This window comes from Molothrus aeneus, chromosome 4, assembly GCF_037042795.1.
Source record: "Molothrus aeneus isolate 106 chromosome 4, BPBGC_Maene_1.0, whole genome shotgun sequence".
NCBI lineage: Eukaryota > Metazoa > Chordata > Aves > Passeriformes > Icteridae > Molothrus > Molothrus aeneus.
In genome coordinates this window covers 20,290,307-20,317,769 of record NC_089649.1, presented here as the reverse complement: position 1 = coordinate 20,317,769, position 27,463 = coordinate 20,290,307, and the positions used below count along the sequence as shown (strand labels likewise).

At 37.4% G+C, this 27,463-nt stretch overlaps 1 protein-coding gene across 1 annotated transcript in view; it reads right to left on the bottom strand.

The window, feature by feature from the left end:
* The window catches only part of CCSER1 (coiled-coil serine rich protein 1), a 544,953-nt gene that overhangs the window by 341,293 nt on the left and 176,197 nt on the right, over window positions 1-27,463 (bottom strand). Inside the window, exon 5 of the mRNA XM_066548974.1 lies at window positions 17,541-17,751. Coding sequence (XP_066405071.1) covers window positions 17,541-17,751 — 211 coding nt within the window. The remainder of the gene's footprint in view (window positions 1-17,540; window positions 17,752-27,463) is intronic.

Sequence of the window (27,463 nt, the reverse complement as noted above, 5' to 3'; positions counted from 1 at the left end):
TGAGGGAAGCAGCTGCAACAACAGCCTTTACTATTCTCAAATTTACCGTTAAAAACAGCCAATGAAGATCTAATTTCACATATGTGGGGTTTTTTAGAAAAAAGTTTGTCTCCCATCTCCTACCACAACTTTGATTTAGTATCAAAATTAAATATCTTTTCAATGATCTTTCATGTTGTCTTCCAGAGAGCAGTACACATTAGCTGCTCTCCCTCCTCACTCATTGTACTACTTTATTAATGTGAACTCAAGGTCTCCTGCCCCCTTCCATAATTTCTAATTACCTACAGGAAATATGAGGAATGTCCATTAGCATAAAGATTATTTTTGGCATGATAAGACACATTTTAAGGCTATCAATCTTCTTCCAGACTGAAAATTATATATTTTTCCACCTCTGGGTTTCGCCTTAAAGCTTTTCAAAGTAGCATTCCATGCAGAGGTTAGATTCACTGCATTCTCTTTTAATTTTATTCCCAGCTATTTTTATTTCACTACATTCCAATTTTAAATTGAAGCTTGCTATCACTTACAATGACTGACAGAAATTTTCAAAAGGATAATTTCATCTTTTCTTACATTCAGAAACAGTGTTTAGAGTTTGGTCTGTCATTCTGTGAAACTGGTTTAGATCTGCAATCTGCAAATGTACTTCTAAATACCAAAAAACGTCTCTGAGCATCAGGCAGAAAACAAGTTCACCATTTGACAAGGCTTGTCATTTGAAAATACAAGTAGGACATATGTGGGTCATAAACACAAGCCTTCCATGTAGGAAGAAATGTCTCGTTAGTTGTCTGCTCAAGCCCATTTATTCTTCAATATTTAAAGGCAAACCCACATGTGACAAATACGAGAACATTCACAGAGGCACTGAAAAACACACATGCATGTTTATATTACACATTCAAAGGTAAATTGCAAAAACAACAACTCATTTCTTGCTCTACGTGTTTGTAAAACGCCAGTAAATGCTGCTTAATTTGAAAATAAAGGCAGGTTTTTGGTACACAGAAACTGCAGAAGGAAGTCACAATTTGCCAGTGTGCTCTCAGCCTCACAGAACAATTAACTGCCTCCTCCTCCAACCTTACTTCTCCTACTCAGAAATTGCCCTGGTCTAATTGGGGACTGTCCAATGGATTCTCCCTTCTTACCACTGAGGTGTTGAAACTATCCTTCCAAAGAACACAGTTTTAGTTGTCCTGAGCTGCAGTTAGTGCAGCAGAGCAGGCACAAGGAAGGAAATGAGATGCCCTCTTGGAAGAACTGTACTAGTTCCCATATCTTTCCTGATCTTGTCTGAAAGATGAGCAAGGCAGGAAATGAAGTATCATTTCTCCTCTGGCTTCCTCTAAGAGCAGCAGTTAGCAGTGGCTCCTTGTGTTGAAAGACTGATGCTATCCCAATCCATGTGCTGTAGCCTTGGGAAAGAACGAAATCTATTCCATATAAGAGAATGAGAAAGCACCAGATTAAAATCTCCTGGATTTCTATCACATTTTTCAAAATGAAAAACTAAGACTACTAGAAACATTTGCTATAAGTTTTGAAATGGAAAGATGCAGAATTGTTCTTGCCATTCCATACACTGTTTGTAAAACAACTCTTTCTGCTCCCTGAAGGCATTTAACAGTGGTCACAGCTTAACAGCTATCTACTTGAAAATGCCTCTTGGAATTTCTACACACAATTTGTTCATCTTCCACACAAACACATTAAAAATAAATAAATAAAATCTATTCCCACCTAGAAACAGTTCAGAGGTAATCTCAGGTGTCCTGAGGAGCCTCTTCTCTGCATGCCATTAATATTAAATCCTTCTTTCCAAAGCTGTGTTTGCCCTTTCTTCCCAGGTCTATTGCTTCTGATTATCTGATTAAGCCACCTTATTTATTACAAAACCCAAAAAACCTACCAGCACACAAAGACAAATAGCAACTGCAGATATTTCAGGTGGTACTAAAATTCTTGAAGACTGAGCCTAAGGGTATGATTTCATGTGAAACTATATATTGATTCAGAAGATATTCACAGGCTTTTATCCTGCTTTTACTGGAACTTAACATGACCTTATTTCTACTTCCAAAAGCCTGTATATATAAAAAAACATGCCAATGCATGCACTTCAAAATCACTTCAGTTACATTTCTGAGAGCCATCAACACTAAATTTGTATAACAAAAATATGTAAACATTTCAGTAACAGGGCTTGCAAAATCTAAATACCATAAATATTGCACAGGACTTGGCACTATTAGGAATACAAGGATGTATGTGCCCTAAACAGAAAACTGTATGACCTTAGTGATTTATTATTTGTCCTTTAACAAATGAAGGTGAAAACACAACAAAGCCAATGTATAGGATTCCACAGAAAATGCTAAGTTTTTAATAGGTCTTTCAGGTCCTACAAAATTCCATAGTAACTGTACAGTAATCTATTCACTTTCAGAGGATAGGTAAAAAAACCCTTAACAAACACTTATCTTTCCACACCAAACCCTGTAAAATTTATTTAAAAGGAGCTGGAAAGACTTGGATTATCTTCTCACCTGGCACCTATTGAACTGACCTTTTCTATAGGTCAGATAGCCACTGAAAGATGGATATTACTAAAAGTGATATGAATGTACAGAGCAAGAGGCCAGTGACACACAGCAGCAGAAATCTGCTATGAATTAATCAACTCCTGGATGGAGTAAGAAACTAGGAAAATACTGGTATCTTGCAACATTCACAGTACAATCAAAATGCTTAAAACACCAGTGAAAAATGCAGATCAAGAACAGCATCATCCCTTGTCTCCAAAAGTAGGCATGAAGAACCTTTTGTCCAACTCCTATCTGGAATTCGATGGTGCAGTGGAGGTACAGGTGAAACAATCATGAACACACCTTTTCAAACACCTAACTTCAGAAACTGATTTGGCTTTAAAAAATCTTAAGGTTACATTAAAGCATGACAGTATTTTTTCCTGGTAAGAGGTAAAGACTTGTTTTGTAAATGGAATTAGCCTGCATCAACCTATACTGTAACTCTCCTGTGCTGTAATCAATCAAATGACAATAACAACAACAAAGCTTTTTCATTTCCACAGCCAAGGATCTCTTCCCTGCCTAGTCAAAGGCAAAGGAACTGCAATAGGCACACATTAAAAATAAAACTGATGACTGCACAATTCCCCATTAGCATGCAGAAGAACAACAGAGTTACAAACGTAGCACGGATCAGGATACACCTGTGCTGCACACAGACAAAGAAGCTTCCTGGTGCCCACAAAGGCCTTATATGTGAAAATGCTGTCAAGCTGTTGAGATCCCTGGCTCTCAGAAATTTAAACTAGGTCTTCAGGACTTCTTTTTTTTCCTTTTCACCCTCTAGGTGAAGAACCTTTTCCTGATATCCAAACGGAACTACCCGTGACACCGCTTCAAGTTGTTCCCTTGGGTCTTGAGAGTGAAGAGATGGGTACCTGTCCCTCTGCTTCCCCTCATGAGGAAGCTGTAGACCCTTATGAGATCTTCCCCCCCAGACTCATGTTCTCCAGGCTGAACAAACCAAGTGGTCTCAGCCTCTCCTCATATGGTTCCCCCTAAACGTACCTGTAAAATCATACTGTCATAATTTTCTTTATTCTACTGCAACACAAGTAACTAAGTCCACAGTAACAGTCAATGTTACTGAAATATAAGTATTTGCTTAAAAAAATTAGTTTCTACATAGACAGAGTCTGTGTAGGAAAAAGCCACTCTTTCCATAAGATAGTTTAGTAGAAATGGAAGGTTTTGTCCCTAGAAGTGCCCAATGTGTGCAACACCCCAATTATTTCATGTCAGCTTGGGTGGCTGATCTGGGCCTTTCTAGATGGTCAGTGCATGAGGAGTGCCTGTGTAGAGCTCTTTTAAATTCCAGCTGCCAGACCGACGTCATGCATTTTGTGAAGGGCAATTTTTTTGCATCATGATGCAACTGAGCTGCTGTGCACTGGAGTCAAGTGGAAACTGGAATTCAGGCACCCTTGGCATAAATTGTGCTAGTGATTATCTGATTATTTCTGCTGCAAGACCAAGACTTAAAGCAGGATCAGCACTTGAAACTGAAAAAATGGCAGATTTCAGATTTGTTGCTTTCAGTCAAAATTTAAATGGTTTAAATCAGTACACATAAAAATCAGAAAAATACTCAAACTACAGTTCATGCTTGAGTTTACTCTAAAAAAATTAGCTATTTTTAAATTAATGTTATTATTTTAATTTCAGCTGTAGTTTGCCAATCATGGTATGAAACTGAACAGTGCTTTGGTACAAGCCCCCTCTTTGCTGGTATCCAGAGTACAAAATATCTTCTCTAACTGCCAGTATTACAAGCTACCACTGCTTTTTGCTGGGCAGAAACCTCTCTAAATAAAGCTTTGCCCTAAGCCCTAATGTAGGAACACAGAAGTCTCACAATCTCACTACCAGCACCCTTCTCAGTCAGAATAAATGCTGTACATTATGCAATTATAAACACTTTTTTTTTCTCTCTCTCTCTCTCTTTTCACTTCGTCAGGTTTTTTTTTTCCTTCAAAAGCAGCTGAGTGATTCTCTTACCATAGTGGTGATGAGCAAGAAAGCCCTGAAAAATGTCATGGGCCAAAGCCACAAGGATTTCATCAGACAGTACATGAATATTTTATGTTACTGCTCCAAAAGCCATCTGGAATAATGGCTACCCCAAACCTTAGTCCTCTTGCTTTCCCTTGTGGTTGGAGCTCATAATCTTGCAACAGCAAACTGTATTAACCCCCTAGCTCCACCAAAAAACAATGGAAAAAAAACCCAGAACAAACCAACTAAACAAAAAACAAAACAAAACCCAAAACCAAAACAAAACAAACAAAAACCCCAAAACACACACACACACAAAAAAGAAAAAAAACAAAAACAAAAAAACCACCCACCACCTTAAGAAAGCTAAGAGCTCAGCTGCTTGATCTTGCTTCTGGAGTTGATGTACACACTTGCTGAAGTGTACCACACAAACCACACAAGAGACAGATGACAAGAAGATCCAGAAACAAGAAACTAAGCATATTTGCCCTTAGAAACAAGGGAGAAAGTGTTAATCTTACTGAAATAGGATTCTTGCAGTACTGGCAAAGTTACTGTCAGGATAAATTACTTGCTTCAGCAAATAGCAAATACAGAAGCAGGCCTGCCAGGGTGCCAGACTAGCTCAAACAACCACCCCCCATCCAGCAAAGCATTTCTACATTTAGTTCCTATCTCACCACTTTTCTCCTGCTCCTATTTTTGCATCTGTGCTTTCCTCCCTCTCCCTTTTGCAGCTATATTCCAGATAATGGCAGGAATTCACAATTTAACATTAAAACCAAGATGGAACAAATGAAGGGGGGTTTTTTTGGATGTAACTTGATCAGAGAATCCTTTCTGAATGACACACAGGTATCACTGCTGGTATTGCATTTCCCCAAAAAATCTGAACGAAATAGTAGTTTAAAGGTATGTAATTTTTTATTATTCTGACACAATGAAACAGTTCCATAAGAACAAGTATTTTCAGTTCCCAGCATGCCCAAAAAGGTTAATTCCTATCTGTATTCCCTAAAAACTGGAATGAAGTTCTGCATTGCAACCATGGCACAGACAAAACTAAATGAAATCTTAAAAACTAAAAAAAATCAGCACAAGAAAAATGTGGTCTTCAAGATTCACCATGTATCTATTTATACTCTAATCCTACTACATGAATAAAAGTAAGCACTGGCTTTCAAATTATCACCATACTACATCTTCTCCCAACTCTGACAGAAACATATTCTATAAGAAACTGTATCAAACTAATAAAATCTCTTTTTTTTTTTAAGTAGACTCTGCAAGACCACAGTGCATTTTATTTATCTGTCCGCAGTTCTGAAAATCACTTCTAAACAGTACCCATTCTCTCACTGTGGAGAACACAGCATTATGTAATGACAATATTATAGCACCAAAGTTCACACAAAACTAATTTTTTTTCTATGATTTAAATACTGTCAAGATATTTAGAAATGCTTCTCTAAGGTCCTCTGCAGCATTCAGATACAAATATATTGGGGAAGGAAACTGAATAATATCAAAATAATCAGAAGAATATTCTGTACTAATTCCAATAGTAGTATTCTATTTTATACTAATTCTTACTAATCCTAGCCAATTAAGCTGCACATAATCCAAGTCCTGAAGGGACTAGAATGTGAGAAAATAATTTATCCAAATAATACTACGTAATTATATTTTTGTAAAATCTGGGATATAAATAGTAAAAAATTATATTTTGAGCCACTGAATCATCCTAATAAATTGCTCAAGAAGCTGGAAAAAGATGCCATAAAAACAAGATCATCAGAAAAATGCTTAAGTTATGAAAAAAAATCAATTATATGAATAAACATACCAAGAGCCAAATATTGTATTGTATCAGCAAACTACAGCATATGTTAAAATATGGCCCACAAAATGTACTGATGAAGCTTGCATTTTCAAAACATAATGGCATCTTAATAAAGACAGACACAACTTAGAAAGAGCTTCATCACAGCAGTCAAAAGAAATACAGTAGAAATTCATATTCATTAGGAAAATCAGCTGCGAAGAAACATAGTTGTGAAAAATAGTTGTGAAGAACAATGTGATGACAGAAAGAAGTAGGTTAGGCAAGCTCAGCCTAAGAAACATATTTTAAAAATACTTTCTGGTGGAAATCATAGAACACATTTTTGGTATGGGTTCACTTTCTAGCAGCAAATTCAATGCAACCATCAGTGTCACTAGCAAGAGACAGTGGCACATTTTAGGTATACCCATGAGAACTGCAGAGTTATGTATGCATTAAAAAAGCACATGTATCTTCCTAAGTAATTTACTGTAAAAATGTGTAATTACTATACACCTATATACTCACATTTTACCCACACACACAACTCCAATGAAAAATGGTAGTCAGGCCCACCAGAATGTGAATTATAATGACAACCACGTGCAAACAGAAGCTGTGAGTGTGAATCCATTCTGATGTCATTGTCATACTCATTCAGGGAGTCCAGAGCTCACTAACATTGAGGCAGAGCTCTCCACTGCCTCAATGAACTTTGAGAGAGAGCTTTGCTGAAATAAAAAACTAGACAGCAAAACTTATACTAGTTGACTAGTTGCAGTAAAGTCAGTACGATCCAGCAATTTCTTTACCATTTTTACCATATTTTTGCCACTTATCTAAAACTCTACCTTGAATGTTCAGTTTGACTACTCCAAAAAGGCTAATCTCTGTTTCAATAAAAAAGCAATCTACACAAAAGGAATACAAAGTTCTTCTTTCTGATGGGGCAAATTGGGAAAGATCCTGCTCACGTGGGAGATTTGCTCACCTATTAAGTGATGATTTTAGTTAAATCTTGTGGCTATATAACATTCAGACCCACTAAACTGTCTCTATGTGCACTCTGCCAGTCTTAATTTTGAAAGCAATTGTTGTTCCAAAGCACTGAGGGTAGGAGTACAAGTTTAAGACACCAACTGATCCAAAGCTGCATCACAAAGTGTAGAGGTGGAAAACAAAAGGGGTCGGGGACTGGTGAGAAAAATGTTCATTTTCATAGAAAAGGACTGACCCAAATACTGCCTTCTTTCTCTATGCTACTACCAGAAGTTTATTAACAGCAGAGGTCTTACATAGATAAGCAACGTTGGCATGGCTGTATGCTGGAGATTTAGGAACTTATTTCACCACTGATCTAATTTTATACCATAGTTCAAATGAAACGTGAAGAATAATCTTTAGAAGAGATTTTTGCATGGGGTGGCAGGTAATGGAAACTGCTCCTCTATGTCCACAGTGGCAGTTTGTAGCTGTGACCAGAGATTTGTTTTCTTCTTATAATAAAGCAAAAATAAAAAGTTTAAGAACAAAACCAAACCCTCCCAAAATGCCACCATACTGATTTGCCTGGAAGAGACAGGAAAAACAGTGCCACATAAGAGAAATAAAATTCCTAGGGTATAAGTGATCCTTGGTTAGTCACTCATTCTATTTATCCTGCTTAAAAGAGATGTAAAGATACAGTTTGACAACTTTTTTGGCTGCTTTATGACATGTTGAATTTCTGCTGGGGCAACATCAGTTATCTCTGAACACATACTTGTTCCTATTCTGATTATCTTCACAGAGATTTGACACAAGAGCTGTTGATTAAAAGAAGAATCTTCCTCTTCAGCTTGCAGATGTGGATATTGCTTTTACCTGACAACTTTTCAGTACCTTTTGTTAAATCCAGGAGGGAAAACAGAGGAGAGTTTTCAATTCAGATTTAAAAAAAATTCCTAGGCATGAGCAACTTCGCATGTTACATCCATGAGCTCTTCATCACATGGATGATTATTGTGTCTGTAAAGGGAACTCACCATGAACACAAACGTGTAAGGAGAAAGAAAGATGAAGAGAGCAGCATTCTGACAAGGCACAAAGTCCCAGCTGGATTAAATGCACTGTGCTATTTCCCACCCAGCTGAGGCTCTGACCAGAGGCAGAAAACTGCTGTATCTGTAATATTAAGGTACATAAGGGAGTGAAATACAGACTATTGGACATATGCAGTATTTCTTTAGATACACCAAATGCTCATGAAAAATACATGTGCCTACCAAGTGGCTCTGGACAATTACATAACCATATGTGTCCCTGATGTGCAATCTCTAAATACTTTTCCAAAAAAAAAAAAAAAACTTTCTCTTTCTGTCCCTGGCATTCATCACGTAAGCCTTGAACCAAGCCACTTAATCTTCATGAATTCAAGTGGAGCCAGACTGCACAAAATCAGCACTATTATTTTCTGTCAAAACCATAAAATCCTAACAGTCCAACTGCCCTGCAGTGAGCAGAGATGACATCTATTAGATCAGGGTGCTCAGTTGTAAGCATGCTATATCAGCATTTCTCATATATTTCTTTCTCCCACTGGAAAAATGATCAGCACTGTTCTGATAACTCTAATAGAATGCAGGGTGCAGAAAAAACATTAAACAAATCTGCAGTACAGAGCTATACTAGGATTCAGCTATGCTACAAACTGTGAGAATTTCTCCTGTGACTCCTTTCTCCTGTTTCAGAAATTCTGGATGACCAAGGCATTAGAGACAACTTAGAGATCAAATTTAAATTCTGCATAATCATCCTTATGGTCATATATGAACACAAATACTGAAATGGGTTACTACATGGACATCTGGCACTCCACTGCCAGAGTATTAGACCTACATTTTTATCTGTTACCTCTTACTCTTCTTGAACAGCAATTACAGCAATTGTAATTCTTCTTACAGCAAATTACAGCAACAGTTGCATATTACCAGCTTCACTGCTTTATCTATAGAACCAGTCATTTTTCAGTGCCAGGAAGACTCTGAAACCTATCAGAAGGAAGAAAAAGCCTTAACACATAGGAGGAATATAAGGTATGACTTCAGAAGTTGAGAGACTATTTAGATGAGGACAATTCTTCTTGGTTTTAACCCATTGGACTTGAAGGTAATGGCACCAGCTATAAAACTCATATGAAATGCTCTTGGTAAACTCCAAAACTGTTTGATGAGTTGGTATTTTCATAACAATAATAAATTTGCAGGGAAATAAATTAAAACTAAGCTTAGATGCTGTGCACTCATTTTCATCCCTCTTCTACTTTCAATCAGTTTTTCCTTAAAAAAAACGTGGATAACTGTGTAACTTATTGGGAAATTTGTTAGACCTGGCAGTATTACATATGTTTTTATCAGAAATTCTTCCATCTACCTACTGTCATTTAACTCAAATTACTAATAAGCCCTAATAACTTAGTATAATCAATTCCTCCTATAGACTCTTGCTGACATTCTGGATTTCTTCCACCACTTGCTCATTATTTTGCAATGCACTTTTTGGTATTTGTAGATTTATCCCAAAATGCAACTGGTGTGATCAGCTCCATTGGTGGGATTTACCTGACTGACCTGCAGCAACTGATCAAAACCATGGAAGTACTAAATGAGAAAATGGTTTCAGTTCTGCAACAGCTATAATTTTATGGTGTTCAGCCACAGGTTAATCACAGCCAATTGCACAGAACTGCTGATGTAGCAACAATACATATTAATAGGGTTACTATTTTTAATGCCTCTTTCCGAGGTGCTGCTAAGACCTGGCTTGTTGAGGTAGCTGGGGCACAGTCTATGCAAATTTGTGCTGACCTGGACCACACTGCCCTGCCATATAAAAATGTTTCACTCAGACAACCACAGAAGAAATAGGAAAACTCATCACTTGCTTTCTGAATACATGGAGTAGATACTTCTATCACCATCACTTCTACATGTGGAAGAGAACTTGCTTCTTGGTCAGCCTGGTTTCAGTGAGGCTGTGGCACATAGACACATGTAATCTACAAAGATTAGGCCATTAAGCCAGTGGCAGAACAAAGAGAACAGAAACAGAGAAATTTTCCATTTTCAGTATTAAAAATTAAGGGTATTCATTTCAGACTGATAATGTGAAAGCGTGGCTCAAAAAACATTCTGAATGTAGCCTTCAACAGAGCTTCAACGTGAGCATGGGCCATGACAAATGTAAATGAGCTGAACCAATTCAGAAGGTCTTTTTATTGAGCCAGGATTAGCGTGACTCCACAGAGGCCCAGAGTTGTGCACCCATCCCAGCCTGTAAGCTCACACTCTAAAGTTCTCCAAGAGTGCCAGCAAGTAAAGACACTGTCCAGGAGCACCTGTTATAAAGAACAAAGATCTTGAAGAGAAAAGGAGTCCAGGAAGGCTGGACATTCTTCAGGAAATAAATTTTAATGGCACAGGAACAGCCCATCCCCATGTGCCAAAAGACAAACTGGCAGGGAAGACAACCAGCATAGCTGAACAGCAAGCTTTGGAACTTCAGAAAAAAAAAAAAAGAATTTAAGAAGAAGAGGCAAGAAAAGGCAAGAGTTTGCAAGAAGAGGCAGGAAACTCAGGATGACTACAGAGACTTCATGAGGTTACACACAGAGAAAATTAGAAGGGACAAAACCCAACTAGAACTTAATTTGGCTACTGCCATAAAAATATGAAAAACAGTTTCTATAAATACATAAACAACAAAAGAAGGGTTTGGGAGACTCTCTATCCTTTACTGGATGCAGGGGGAAACAAAGTCACAAGATAAGGAACTTAATGCTGCTTTTGCATCCATCTTTAGTAGGAAGATCAATTGTCCTCAGAGCTGGAAGACAATGGCAGGGAGCAAAGTGAAACCACCATAATCCAAGGGGCAATGGCCAGCAACCTGCTGGTGATACTGGCAGCATTCTCTGTTGCTTCTAGTGAGAATAATTCTGTAATGCTCAGAAAAGGTCATTCTTACCATGATGATAAGTGTAAGAATTTTAGTTTTAACTTGAGTTCCATTAAACTTGCGTAAGAATCTAGTGTTATTTTCTGTTTGGAAATATGCTGTACCTTTCAGTACTTCATCTTTAAAAACAATCACCAGGTGATCTCCTGCTAGACATGCACACATCTATGGGGCTGTTGCCAACTTATTGCAAAAGTTCCATACCTTCTTGGTGATTTCTCATAGGCAACTGCTCCCAGCACTGACTCCTTCTTCTTCATAGCCCAGCTAACAAACTCCATCTCTCTTCACAGCACAGCCAACAAACTCCATCTCTCTCCTCACCCAGCTAACCCACCCTTTGTGGCACTCGTCTTCTTATTGGACACAGCTGTGCCCTGTTAAGGGCAGGCCTGTTCCTAATCTTTGGTGATTAGTACAGCTGCAACTCCTCAGGTGTGAGACTGCCTTCTGCACTGCCTTTATTTTCTTACATTCTGTCCCTCCACATGGGGCCAGAAAGGATCCACCCAAGGGTACTAAGGGAGCTGGTGGAAGAGCTCACTGACCCATTTTCAATCATTTACCCCCGTGTCCTGGCTCGCAAGGGTGGTCCCAATTGCTTGAAGGTCAGCCAATGTGATGCCCTTCTACAAAAAAGGCTGGAAGGAGGCTCCCAGAATCTACAGGCCTGTCAGCTTGGTGCCAGATCTGCTTAAGAGCCATCACATAGAACAGACATAATTGTTCCTGTACCTTGAAAGTGTGTAACTAAATAACTGACACTGGGTTTGTTCATCGTTATTAAATACCTTATCATGGATAATTTTGGAATAAAACATCTTCACTGCCAAAGTGAATATCTGATAATATCCACTTGTTCCAAATATTCTCTACTAATCTGAGATACACTTCTAGAAAAAAAAAACAACACCTGAAGTACAAGTATGGGGTGTTCTGTGTGTCTTTGCAACCAGCTGGGCATGGGTATGCCAATGTATATTCCCAAGTGAAAAAGCCAATTTAACATGATAAATTTGAATTCTATTACTAAATCTAGTACACTTTCATCAGTATTTATTTAAATTTATGAGTAGATGCAGTGTCAACATACCATGAAATGAAGGAACTACAAATTTCCAGCATGAATTACTTGATAAAAGGGTCTGCATTAGATGCAGAGTTCTTGAATAAAGCAGCAATGCTACAGTGGTTAATTACAAAGTTACTTAAAGGAAGAAAATCTGCAGTATTTTATAGTGTATTCGACTTGCAATTAGTTCCTAGCATGGCTAACACAGTATTAGCAAATATAATACAATTCATAGAGGACTGAAGGAAATGCTTTAATGTCTCTAAAAAAAATAGTTTAAGGCCAATTCCATATTGACCAGCAATTAGCAAACAGCAATTAGCTTGCTCTCAGTACTTTCCATCAGTGGATTGCAAGTGCAGTATAAAAGGGGCCTCTAATTATGCTTATTTTACTGATGAGGTGAAAGACGCATGGGGAGAAGTAATGCAGTCAGTGATATCTGACAGACTAATTGCAGCCTGAGTGGTATCACTCTGCCCCACTAATCTCAGGCAACACTAATGGCCCTTTCTCAGAGCAATTTTGACATAATTTTCCACATTTCCCTTTTTTTGAGGGGTTTTTTTTACAAGTGTAATCTAAAGACACTGTATCGGACACATTAACTTTTAATGACAGCCACAGGCAACTGCAATTTCCCTCAGTAAAATAAATGATTAATTAGTAAAACACAGTATGCAATATATGTCCAAAGTGACTTAGTCCTATTGCTAATTGTAGCAATTAGCTAAAACTCCATATCCTGCATGGTGTTTTGCAGAGCTCCAAAGGAAAAAAAGCATGGGCTGAATAATTTATATTCCAAATTACACAAACATATAGACAAAATATCTTAGTCTTCTAGATAAGCAACCAGTAAGGTCACTTCTGACAGACCCTTAAAAATACCTAAAAGTAGAATTATGCAGCTGATAAACTACATATTTCATAAAGAATACATGGAAAATATGACCTTTCTACAAGCCTAAAGATTTTCTTCTTATTATGGCACTCAGTAAAATTAATCTACAAGCTCAACAACTAAAGTTTGAACAAAACCCCATTATCACTGATGACATGGATTCCTTCCCAATACAACTGTACTTTTCCATTCTGTTTATTTCAGCATAAAGACCTTCTATTGCTAGGCACAAAGCCAAAGCCATACAAGTTTTGCTCATATGTATCTGCCTGAAGTGTTTGACCAAAGATTTTTAAAAAGGCAAAGCCCTTAAATGTCCCCTCCATTAGCCAGACTTCAACACTGCCTAAGCCAGCTATAACTCAAGCCATAAAAAAAGTTAACAGATGGAAATAATTTCATTCTCATCTGGAAGAGTACAGGAAAGCCAACATATTGCTTGGTTAAGAGTCGTTATATATTCATTATTGCTGATAGCAATGAGTGAGAAAGAAGCTGTAGTCTAGTTTTCAGAAGCCCATTGGCCAAACACAATCAATCGGTTGCCAGAAATATTATAAAACACAGCAAGTATAGAACATCAATTGTTCTATACTTTCCCCTCAAAATGGGGGAGAAAAAAAAAGACAGAGAATAACTGAATAAACATTCAGTGCAGAGAGACCTATCTCAAGTCAGAAGGTAAAGAATCAATTTCTTAGGACTGGATAAAGCTCCCAATTTCATCCATCCAATTCCTATTTTCTTGTCTTCTCTTTCAAATGAAAGGAGTTACTACTGACAAAACGTTCAGTACTTGAAAGACTTTGAGAAAATAAAAAAACCAAAAACCAAACAGTCAAAATAATCATACTAGATCTGGAGAGAAAAGGGAAACCACAAAATCATGGACAGGCTGCAAAACAGCTTGCACTGTTCGCTGTGCTGAAGTGGCTTTTATCCAGCTGCCCATGCTGAGTAATATGGGTAATTCTCTGGTAGTACTTTTTCATTAAATTATGCATCCCACAGGCCTTGGTTACACAATTTATCGGAGATTTGTCTGTCAGAAATGGAACATCCATGAGAAAAAGTTTCAGACAAGATTGAGAGAGATCTTACGGAGCACTTGGAAAATCACTGAGTTTCCTCACATGCCAGGGCCCCTCAGACTATCCAGCTTAGTTTAATGAGGTTCCCAAAACCCTGGGTAACAACCTGCCTTTGAGCCTTGCATGGCCCAACCCATAAAGAATTACTAGTACACATTTTCAAGGCTTTCTCACTGAAAGTGAAATGGTAATTAATTCTCTTAATTGAACGATCATTCATTAGCCTTTTTACTAAATAACATTCTCAATCTTGAAAGTTACTGCCATGTCTTCAATTTCCCTTTTCAAGAAAAGACTAATAACAAGCCTGTATGTCTGCAGCACAGTACAGCATATATTGTGTGCTGTTTTCCCATTCAGATTCTTCAATTACAAGCAACTGCAGCAAAATGTATATTTTACTAGCCAGAATTACATTTTGGCAGATCATAATTAAATAATTCCTTAGAAGCAGCGCTCAGTGCTTAAGAAGAAGGATTACATTGAATAACAGGGCTAATATTTTAACTCAATTAGCATGTTATTTTTCAATAAAGAGGTATACACTACCGTAACTCCTTCTTCTATGGGTAATATCAGCTATAAAATAGAAATAGTGCAACTTTTTTTTTTTGTGGTAACCCATATAATTTTCCCCATGACATTTGTACATTTTTTATATTTTTAAAGTGGATGAAAACATGTGACATCTGATTATTTTATAAATATATAATCTTATTTTACACTCTTGCAAGTATAGAATATTTCAATTCTATAAAAGACTGCCAGAGACTATGCTTTTCTACATCTAAAAATGCCTGAGCATTTCACAGTAAGGAAAGAATTTTTCTTTTATGTCTTTTGTTCTGTACTGTTTTGAGTTTGATTATAATATCGGCTGGGGCAGAAGTGATTCCTGGTTGAAAAAATTACACCTAGTTGCAATGGAAGTAAGGGATCTTCTCCATGGAAACTGTTTGCTAAGCATGCTCAGATGACTTATTTATCAGATTCCTCTACACAATATTTCAATTTTATGGGATTATATTTTCCTGTAATCTTTCACTAATAATTTAAAAGTGACATAAACATATAAATGTCTGAATATTTGAAGATAATCAAGTTGCGTCATTTAAATATAAATTTCTAACATATTTCAGGGTCATGTCCTTGCTTGTTCAAAGCGGCAACTCAGGTTCTTTCTTTCAAGGTAAATTACAGCACATATGGATATCCTAAAGTAGGTTTAGGAAAAGAGCCATTTTGATTTCATAGGGCAAGACAAAAAGAAAACTACAGAGACACACTGTGCTATAGCCAGTTGGGGAGATGAAAATTATAAAGTACAAAGGAACAAACAAGTAAAACACTGAATGATTAGGATGAAAAAAATAAGATCAATGAGTTACATAAGGAGGTATTAGTAAGTGGGCATGAAATTCCACTGAGTCACATGAAATACCTTATATTCCTTTTGTGGACATCACCTGGTAAATGTTTTTAAAGATGAAGTACTGAAAGGTACAGCATATTTCCAAACAGAAAATAACACTAGATTCGTACACAAGTTCGATGGAACTCTTAACTTAAAACTAAAATTCTTACACTTATCATCATGGTAAGAATGACCTTTTCTGAGCATTACAGAAATATTCACACTAAAAAGGCTGCCTATATCACCACCTGAATGTTAGAACTGCTATGTCATATAATTTCATAAGTCTTATTTACTTCCAGATAAAATGAAGTTACAAATCCTTTAAATTCACTCTATATACACTCACATTCTATAAAAAAATCAACTAATGGGGAATTAATTATTTCAATTCTGGATTCAGTAACTCAAAAGGGGATTATGGATCCATACAGTACAGATCAAGCTCCTAGTGAAACTGGAAAGCCTGGGGCTTGCCAATGAGCAAAAACCATGCTGTTTAGGAGGACTATTTGCAAACTGCCATGGCTAAACCTTTGACAAATCTTTTCAGATAGGACAACAGTTCAATTAGATACAGATGACCTAGAAGTGAGCAGTAAAACCCCCCAATTTATTTTCAGTCTTTTTTATATGAAGCTTCAACAGGATAAATTCTGTTTTCATCTTCAGGAAAAAAGTTAACAATGATGTAGTCACATATTGGAATGGTTACCCAGAGATGATATGGAGACCCCATTAAGGCACCAAAAGTTTAAGTGGACAAGGATTTGAGCAACCTCTCCTGAGTTGGCCTTGCTTTGAGTAGAGAAGGTAGACCTCCAGAGAGCCCTCTGCACATAAATTATTCTGTAATTATATGAACTACATAGACAGAAACAAACAAACAAAAAAACCACCTTCTTGAAGATCAAAACAAAATGCAAACTGCAATTCTCTAACAATGAAGATGAAAGTTCACAGCATATACCAGAGTAAAGGCTCCACAGCTGGAAAGTATTAAAAAAAAAAAACAAATAATTTAATTTCTCTAAAATTCTAAAGACAAACAGAAAAGTTTCAAAGCAACACCAGCAGTCCATAGGGAAAGCAGGAGAATATAACAGGACGAGACAAACCAGGACTCTTGAAATTGTTCAGAGCGGCCCAGTGAATGGCCTAAAAAATCTGATTTCAGCCATCATTTACAAACTCAAGCTGGCTGAGTTAGAGTACTAAGTCTAGTATTGTTACTTAAAAGATTTTTTTTGTTTCCTCCGCATTTCTCCTCTAAATTAATTCCATGTGACTTCATAATGGAAAACAACTGTAGCAAGAAAACTGAAAAGCTCTAAAATGCTGAAAGAAAACAATAAAATGTATTTTGACCAGAAGCAGTTGGCCTCCCCTGTCCCCTTTTTAGCAAAAATTAATAAAAAGCTTTACATTATGGACACCAAGACGGCAGGATCATTTAAATTCTGCTCAAGTATAAACTTTCTGACCTTCACCATGTTGAGGCATGACTGTTTATACTTCAGCATCAATTCCATGTATTCAAGACATATTAAAATACATTAAGTCCATAAACTTTACTGACCCTTTTCTGCTGCTTAGTTCATTAATGCCGAAATATATTAATCTAACAAATAAGTGGGTGATTACCTCTTGAAGAACCCTCTTCATTTTCAGAAGCAATGTCTTGACAGCCGTGCAGTCTTGGAGCATCAGTCTGAAGGGCAGAGACTCAATGCCTCCACCTTCTTCGGGCCCAGGGAATGGCCACTCCACAGATGGGCTGCCAGCCAGCTGGCTGACACGGGGGTACCTGGCTTCTCCTTGCTCCACCTCCTTCGACAGCTTCAAGGATAGATTCCTTGTGAGAGAAAACAGAAAGGTCAACACTAAAATATGAAAAAGAACTAATAATTTGGGGGTGGTAATTCCTCTGAGCTTAAAGACATACATTTGCTTTTCGAGCCCACTACTGTGAACGGCCTTTATAACATACTTGTAGCCATATGGCGCTAGCAATAAAATACACATCTATAAAAGGACCATATTCTACAGGAATTAAAACCATGTTCTAGCTCATGCCCTACAAAAGAAAGTAATTTTCTTAAAACAAAACACCCTATGGGCAAAACTTCTACAGGTCTATTATATTTCAGTTGAGCTTTACAAAAAAATGAATCTGTCATGCACTTTCAGAAGCTAAATCAAATCACAATCTTCCATGTGCTTTACATAGAACTCAGAAAGAAAAGAAAACTGAAAAAAAAATAAAACACTCCCTTCTGGGCTGGCCCAGTGACACAAGATGAACCTGCTATTGTATAAAATGGAATATGGAATTTAATTAATCTGCACTCACTCTTAGGTTTAGTTACAACTAAAGCTATATAAGCAGAACATGAAACAAAAGAACCAGTAAGTTTTGGGTGAGAATCCATTAAAGACACAGAAAGATTTTGATGGACTTTAAAGGTAATCAAAGACCATTATTTTCCTGCTTACACACTATCTTCCTTTAATATCAGAACAAGTAATCTAATAATTTTTCCCATGATGAAGAGAGTCATACTAAATTAACTCAGTACAAATTAAGATGCAAGCACATAAGCAGTGAAGAAAATCACAATTATTATTCATTTAAAATATTGTTCCAGTTTTCCATTCCATTTGAATTTTTATGCAACACAAAACTGATTCTGCCATAGTTTGGAAGGACAAAGGACATTGTCCCACATAAGATTTCCCTTAGCTTTGGTTTCATAGGATCTACAGACAAAACCAGATTCATGCAATTTCTTAAGACAACTCCCACTATCATACTAAAAAAACCTGGAAATTAGGATACTATATCTTTTATGGATGGTTCATTATTATATTTTGAAAGCTATGTAATATGCAGTAAAAAAAAATATGTTTGATCAAGCAATGTACCACAGAGATCACACACACAGACAGATCCTCATGTTGGCCAATGGAACTAAAATTTCAGGCTCTTCAAGACTCATAAAACAACAAAAATTAGTCTGTTTTAATTTTAAAATTCACTGAAACATCTTTGAGTGGAATATCTTGCATCCTTTAAAATAAAAAATGAGGTGGATGGTAAAGTTGCTTTTGATTGAAGGATATTAAACCACTGCTGTTTTACAGCCTTTAAACCAGACCCAGGTGTAAATCACACAAAGAAAAAACAACTTATGAAACTGAAGTATCATAACATAGACCACTTTTAAAGGTTTATAAAAGAAGCCTATTCAAACTATTGGAATCTACACTTGGATAAGATATATGTATCCAGAAAAGCACATTATTTAAATTAAGATGAAACAACAAGGTTCTCTTTCTTCCCCACCCAGCACCTGCAGACTAGAAGATGGATTATTCCTTATAATATTCTGTACATTCACTTCGTAAGTCCCACTGCAGTTTCCTCATATTCCTCTACAGGCATTCTATGTGGGTCCCATCCCAGCCCTGAGAAAGGATCAATTTAACATGTACTGTCTCCCAGGAGGAGTCTTTTACTGCCCATCATCAGAGAGAAGACCCTGGTATCAGCAGCCGTGCCCTGCTCTCCTTTTAGGAGAAAATGAGTGGTATTCTTGGAAAACTATCCTCCCTTCTGGAAGAGATACATTGTTTATGTATAAGCTATAAATGTACTGGAAATATAGCAATTCTGAATTTCAAACAAAGACAATATTTTCAGTTACTTCAGTGGGTTTCACATTGCTACCACACTGCTCAACACACAAAACTACCATCTTTTCAAACACAGAATCTTGCACTAAAGTATGAAGAGCACTGTAATAACATATTACCACTCACAGTCTTAAGAGTTTAAAATCTGACTCAACTGTTTCTTGAAAATGGTGACTCAGAGTTTGATGGTACACAGAGACCATTCAGATTAAACAGTCCTTTCTGGTAGTTCAGAGGTACTTGAACTGATCTGTGACAGAAAAACTCTGCACTCTCTGATACAACTCATTCTACTTGCTGCAGAAAAAAAGAAGCTCATTTAAGCTTCATTCCAGAAAAGGTATTCCATCAAGTTCACTATTAACAGAATCTAGGTGGTCTGTTATATTATTATTACAGTAATCCACTGCAGTTCATCTCAAAGCAGCAATAAACATTTAGAAAGGGAAAAAAACACAAAACAACCCAATTCTTCCTAAATTAGAAGTTTCACTTTATTAGTAAGGCATCTCAGCCTCTGAAGTTGCAGTAGGGCTGGTTCCTTGACTGGCAGTGCAGGAGCTCCTTACAGATGGCCAGACACCTCGACCTTCCTAACATGCATTTATTTTCATAAAAACATTTCACTGCCAAATATTATCTATGACAAACTTGTTAAGCCCTTGGAAAAAAGCCTCAAAAGGTCTATTTTAATGACCAAAGCAATGTATCTCCTGTAAGTAACTACATTAACTACATAATAATATCAACATAGAGTATTTCAGAAAGGCAATTTGGCCACTATTAAATACATGGCTATGGCCAGAGCTCTAAATTCACCTCCCATACGCTCAGGCTAAGTTCCTACTTCAACAAAACCACATCTGAAAATGTTCTGAGCACTGCAAGTCAGTTTCAAAACACTTCTGAAGTGGCTCAAACCAACCCCGTTACCACTCTTCCCACTGATTCCCTGGCATGGTTTGGTTGCCACTACAGGTATACTGGATGGTTCCACTCCATTCTGGAGGATATCAGTGGTGCAGATGTGCACTGAAGTACCATCCCATAGTGAGGTCACCTCAAATCCCTGAGCACTGCAATGGAGCCGTGAATGGTAACAGAGAAAAGGACACAACTTTAGTAGAATTACTGCCACCATAAGGTCAGAAAATCCACAGAAACCATGTTACAACTCTGTAAATATTAAATACACTGAAAACTTGTGCAACTCAACAGTACTTCGTACTTTGGTCCTGCTGGCTTGTTTCTTATATATCTGGACATATCCACTGAGCACCACAAATCTACTCCCTCATTTCTAATTGATACAAAGAATTAGAAGCTACAATATCCAGAGTCAGTAAAATGGTAATGCCATTAAGGCAGATTTCTATTTCAAAAGCAGTCTTTATTGAAATAGTATGCTAGCATTAAAATAATCAATCAGTGGCTTTCAGCATTTAATAGCCTCCATCAATCCAATGTAACCACATGTTAACTGACTAAGAGACACAGTTGTGCAGATCCTTTGAAAGCTCCTTTTCCCTAAGAAGCTAGAACAAAACTGATTTTCCCTTACTAAAGAATTCTTATAGTGTTTTATAAAAAAAATTAGGAAAAAAGGGAAAGGAGAGGAAAAAGGAAACGAAAAAAGAAAAGAAAAAGAAAGGGGTCCCAAAGACATGGATTTGCAGCTTGAGCTTGTTTAAGTCATTCTTCCCTTCTTACTGATCCTCAGATCAATGATTTGAAGAGCTTATGGTAATTTGAACTTCACTTACATAAAGATCCCCAGATTATGTGGACTTTAATCTTCTTAGTTTTCATCAGCAGTGCTCAAGATGTTGCTAAATCAGAATTAGCCTAAACTAATACAATTGGTTCCCCTGAGTCTGCATCTCTTGATATCAGCTTAACAGAGGAGAACCCATGTAACACTGTTGGCATCAGGAAGGCTCTGAAAGCCAAGCAAAAGACCCCAGACTCTATCAGAAGAGCTGAACACACTTTCTTTCTTCCCTCAGGGCTTATCTTCTAAAGCAGGGTCTTAGAAAAAGCCTTAAATCTCTCATTGGCAGTGTTTAAGTGTGCAGCTGTGTGTGTAAATATTCACAAATAAAGATACCATGTATATACACACATGTATTTTTTATAGCTCTGTGTGTATATGTATATCTGTAGTTGTATAAGTCATACATATACTTATATATAAACACATAAAAATTTGGTCTGGGTAAATTTTCCAAAAAAACAAGTAGCTCTTATTAGTCCTTAGCTTGGCCCATCCTTTTACAGTAGAAGAAAGATGTTTTTAGTTTCCTACAGAGGTTATGTCCTGAAATCCTATTTCATATTTGTTGTGGTTTGTTCGATGTTTGTTCAGTTTTCCCCCTGTTGATGTGTTAGTGGTTCTGCCCAAGTTCCAGTTCTTGTCAATTACAGTGCCCCTCCCACGTTTCCATAGTTCCCCCAATGTATCCTGTTTGTCTCCCTCCCCTGGCCGCCTGCCCATCACCCGGCACCCCTGCCCCTTTTTCCAGAAGCTTCTGGCCGGGGTGTTGGGTGATTGGCTCAGGGGCCAAGGCCCCACCCGCAACCATCTCCCATTGGCTGTTTATGGTTGTCAGTCTTCAATGTATCTTTTGTACCCCTCTTCTGATTTGTTGTTCCTGGCTCCACCCATTCCCTATAAAACCTGAGGCATTTCCCTGCCTCAGGGCTCAGACTTCAGCTCCCCAACCTGGCACTATCCCTTCCAATAAAACCTTCTTCCCCACGAAGATCTGAGTCGCCCTTTCTTCCACGCCTGCAGCTTTGGAGTATTTTCACCTGCGTCCGACTGCCCTCAAGCCTAACATCGCTTGGGCACAGGGCCTGGACTTCGAGTCTGGGCAGTGCCCTATTGGCTGGAGACCGGCTGGACTTCTCTCCTAGCCTGGGCTTTTCACTCATTTTCTGGCCGCTGCTCCACATATTAATCTAGAAAGCCTTAAATCCATATTTCTCTCATCCAGAATTTTCTTTTTCCTAACAGTAAATAGGCTTTCGTCCTTCAGAGAATTAACTACTTACTATTTTGATAAATATCCCTCAGCTGGACCATGTAAGATATGTAAGAACAACTGCTTCTGCTTTTTAGATGAAAAGTTGCCTACCTCAAATACTTCCAAAATTCAGTTTGAAGCACTCTGTGGCTTTCCTAAAATGAAGTACATTACCTGTGAAAACCTACTTTAATCCCATACTGAATCTTAATTTCTGAGTAATCTCCTACTAAAATCATCTAGTAAAGAGACATGTTCTATCCCAAACAATTTCTACTGAAATACAGGGACGTATTTTGGAAAAAAAACAAAGGCCCCTCATCACATTTAGCAGAATTAAGGCAAAGACTTTAAAAAGCATGTTCCTAAATATTACAATGAATGTATAAAATAATGTCCTGCTTGGTGCCTGAATGTTCTCAAGATGTAGTCAGGGAGGATTAAAAAAATTGGCAAAATCCTCACTCAATTCTGAAAACAGAGTCTTTGCAATAGCAAGGTAAAAAGCTAACAACTTAAACACTTGGCTAATTACCTGTATTAGCTTTCTTTGGCACCAAAATTTCTACCTCTCTGTCTCACACAATTTCTCAAAATTGCTTCTGTTCTAACAGAAACTGCTTCAGAAATTGTAGGGATAAGATCTTGCAATCTTGTACATCAGTGTGTCATAAGGTACATGGTGTTTGACATTTTACAGCTTTTAGAGCTGTGGATCCTCTGTTGATGCTATGATTTTTCAAGGTCAGCCTTTCAGAGAAATAATGTCCAGTATCTGTCACTATCAAACTCTCCACCCACACACAAGTGTGCACACAAACTCTAATGGCCAGTGCTACTCTAAGTTAAGAGACTGTCAACCTTTTCCATTAAAACTACTTTTCTTTCCAAGGTTTATATCACAGTCATAAAGATATACTTTGGCTAGAACATGGTGATGAACAATACAGATCAAATTTTATTTAAAAAACATTTTAAAATTTTCTAAAAGCCCTCCATCTTCCAGCTGCTGGTAAAGTACTGCTCTTAAGGGCCTGTCAAGCATTTCTCTCCTTTCTCTAAACTCCACTGGAGTTAAGAGCTCTGTTTATATCCCCTGATACAGCACACAACACTTCAAACTTCAGCCCTTTTCTTCCTCCTGGAACCCATTAGGAAAACTTAAATGTAAAAAAATAAAATAAGATAATGTAATGAATAATCAGATAATCTTCAAAAAATAGCTATTTGGAAAAGATCAGCAGGGCTTTTTCGCTTTCAAATATTAAGAGTGTAGTAATAAGTAAAGCAACAAAGACAAACCAGCAAAAGTAAATTAGGCTGGCTTGGCACTGAGACTTTGGTAGCTTCAGTCTTTTTAAATTCCTCCCCACCTCCTGAAAAAAACAAGTCAGTAGGAGCTCATTCTTGAAACCATTTTACAACTACTAATTTACACCTTGTCTCTGCTTAGGAAATAAAGAAAAAATAAGTTTTGCCTATTCCTGTCCATGGCAGGGGAGTTGGAACTAGATGATCTTTAAGCTCTCTGCCAACCTGTGATTCTTTTATTTGGACAAAGGATACATCTCCTTGCAGACACTGAAGTGTTTGTAAACACGACACAATTCTGACTGGATGCTGCCTCAGTGCAGACTAAAGCTGAAGACACTTGGTGCTCTTTCCGAGTCTCACTCCAAATGCACTCCACACAATGGGATCAACTCAGCTGAACTGGGACTAGAACCACAACATTCTGATCTAATCTATTAACAACAGGCATTGAAACATATCCAGAAAACTAGATACTATTGGGAGAAATGGGAAAAAATGAGGGGCAAATCTGTTTTGTCACTGTCACCTTCTAGATCAGAACAACATTTCTCTTCACCTTTGCTCTAAACACTTCAGTCTTTCCTTTAGAAAATGTGCAGATGCAACATAAAACATTAAAGCTTTTACTAAGTTAAAAAAAAATCCTGTAAAATCACAATGGATACTGGATTTGATGACTGCCTTCCAAGAAGCACAAATGGTACACTCCTTTCATTCAGTTACCAAACTAGGTTTCATTACTTGAAGACAAACTGTCAAATGCTTCCTATTACAGGTAGTATTTTTTGCTATCAAAACTTTATGAAATCCTGATCAAAATTATGTGCATTTTAAATGAAAGAAGAAAAAGGCAAGCAATTTGCTGTGCTCAATAAGAAGGTACTGAACTGTTAGTATAAGCTTTAGTGGGAAGATTGGTATGCTAACAGGAAAGGTTATGTTTGCTTAGTGCTAAGTAGAATTCACAGATATGGGCAAGACAGACAAAGATGGACTTCCAGTGAGACCAGAAAATTAAGTGGAAAATTCATATACTTCATAAAGGAGACAAGCCACTCACTTCAAGACCTGTCTGAATTGGTGTTTAAGTACCTGGGAAGCACCTAATCATAGTATTACTGCCTAACCGAAGATATTATCTTTTGATGAGCTATTAAGCATTAAAAACACTTCTGTGGAGCAAGCAAGCAATTCATTATAGTTTGTGTTGGCCAAGAGGTTCATCTGAGATGCATAACAGATTTTAAAAAGGTACAATTAATATTTACTAAAATACCTTCAGCATTCTGTCCTCTTTCCCTTGATCCCAAACTCTGCCTGTCTTCCCCTCATCAGGTGACTCAGGAAACTCTTCCTGGATTGGATTCACTCACAAAAATGTCTAAGTTTCTGCCAGGGCTTAAAACCAGATACAGACATCTGAAGAATTATCCTACAGCCACATACATTGCTCCATTAGCAAAAATGCCCAGGCCTACAGGAATAGATGGCAGAGACTCAGAGAAAGAAAAAAATGTCAGAGGAGCTGAGCAGTTAAGGGATGTCCTATACAACAATTAGGTATTTAAAACTGTGTGGGTGTTCAGGAAAGTCCAACTAGTAACTCTAAAATTTAGCATTAACTCTATATTTTCATATAGTGAAATATAAAGTCAGTAACAGAACATTATCTCCAAAATACTCACTAACTACAAACACAGCTTTCAAGAGTGACGATACCTTTTAATACTCTTCCATGGAATCAACACAATGGGCTTCTATTTTGGTGAAGATATATGATGAAACCAATGTATTCTTTCTCCCTTCCCTCTAGCAGTTTTACAATAAGGAGTAGAAAACTGTTGCATCTAAATTCAGAGGATACCATCCATCTATGGTATGTAGCAAACTTTATAAATGTGTCAGGAAGAAACTGCAACTTTAAAACCCACCCTTTTTCATTATCACATACAACAGTGGGAACCTAATGTTAAAATTAAAAGAGCTTCTATGTTAAATTCTCTTTTCTCACCAATAAGTGAAAGCATGTAATGGTTTCAGGAACATAATTTATAAAGAAATCCAGACCATGTATGTAACTGCCTATTCATTCTTGAAGATATCTATCTACAAGCTGGTTTTTTCAAGGTTATATTGTGTTCTTCTTTAAAGTTTTGGAGAACATTAGGGAAGTGTGAGCCACACAAAAGTAACAAAACAACACAAGAATTCCAGCACCAGTGCTAGTTTATTGCTTCAGTGAAAACAGCTGACACTCCATCATCTTGAAATACAAGAGCCTGAGAGCTTCACAAGCACAAAGATTTCTGAGGAACCACTCACCTTCCAAAGGCTCAAAATCTCTCCTCCTCTCCTGAACACTGCACAGCTCCAGACACCAACTTACAAAAACTGCCCCCAGCACAAACAGAGACCAATAACTCAAGAAAAATGCCCAGCTACATACAGGGATAAAAGCCTACATTGTGAGATCCTTATGTTGTTTCCTTGGGAGTGTCCTCTCAAGCAACCAGAGGGCTTAAATTAACACAGAATGGTTTCACTTACAAGGCAGGTGCTTGCAATGTCTGCACTTGGAACCTCATTAGTGAAATTAAAGCCTTGCTTTAATTTAAGCACATGCTCAATTTTTTAAACAAAGGCATTAGAGACCAAACAAAAAGAAAGCAATAAACTAATTAATGTGTAAATTACCCTAATTGTTTTGTTCGCACATGACGTTATCAAACACTAAGTGCCACAGCAGAAACATGTTATTTTATCATCGGGTGAAATTAGCCTGCCTACAGGAGATTTCCTTGACGTTGCCAGTATGGTCCTTCAGTGTTTTTATTTTTGATTGTAAATAACTCATTAAAAATAATCAGAATATTTAATTTCATTTGACTAGAGCACTGCAGTAGTGCTTCCATACTGCTCTTTTACAGAAGAAAACATTTCTTGTACCTTCTCTCCCCCATAATGTGGCCTGCTGTGAAAAAGAAAATCTAATGAATTGTCAAACTGAGGCCAGAGACAAATGAAAAAGACAATGGTTTTTGGTTTGGTTGACAAGCTCAAATCTCTGAATCACACTGAAAATATCTCTAAATATTTATTTGTACACCAGCACAGAGGAGGAAATAAGCATGCTAAAACTTCAATACTAGCTCAGCTCTTCATGCTTGCAGTATTTTTGTTCTGATGCAACACTGCTTGACAGATAAGTGCCTACAAACCATGTCCCATCAGAAGCCTCATTCTTTCTGCCTCCTGTCTCTCTTCACTTTGAGGGCATCAGGTCTACTGCCTTTTAACACTGAGTTTTGAGGCTGTCACATTAAAATTCAATGCTTATTTCAGCTGTTGACTCTCTGGCTGCTACATTCTCTAGTTTGGGGACTCTGAATTACCTGAATATATGGGGTTACTGCAGCAGCTTCTAGTTTACAGAGCCAGTTTGCAGTTTAAGGCTGAGAATAACATGAAGAGCAATATTGTGCAAAACCAAGCAAGTTTAGAAAAGCTGCATCTCACTGAAAACATACAACC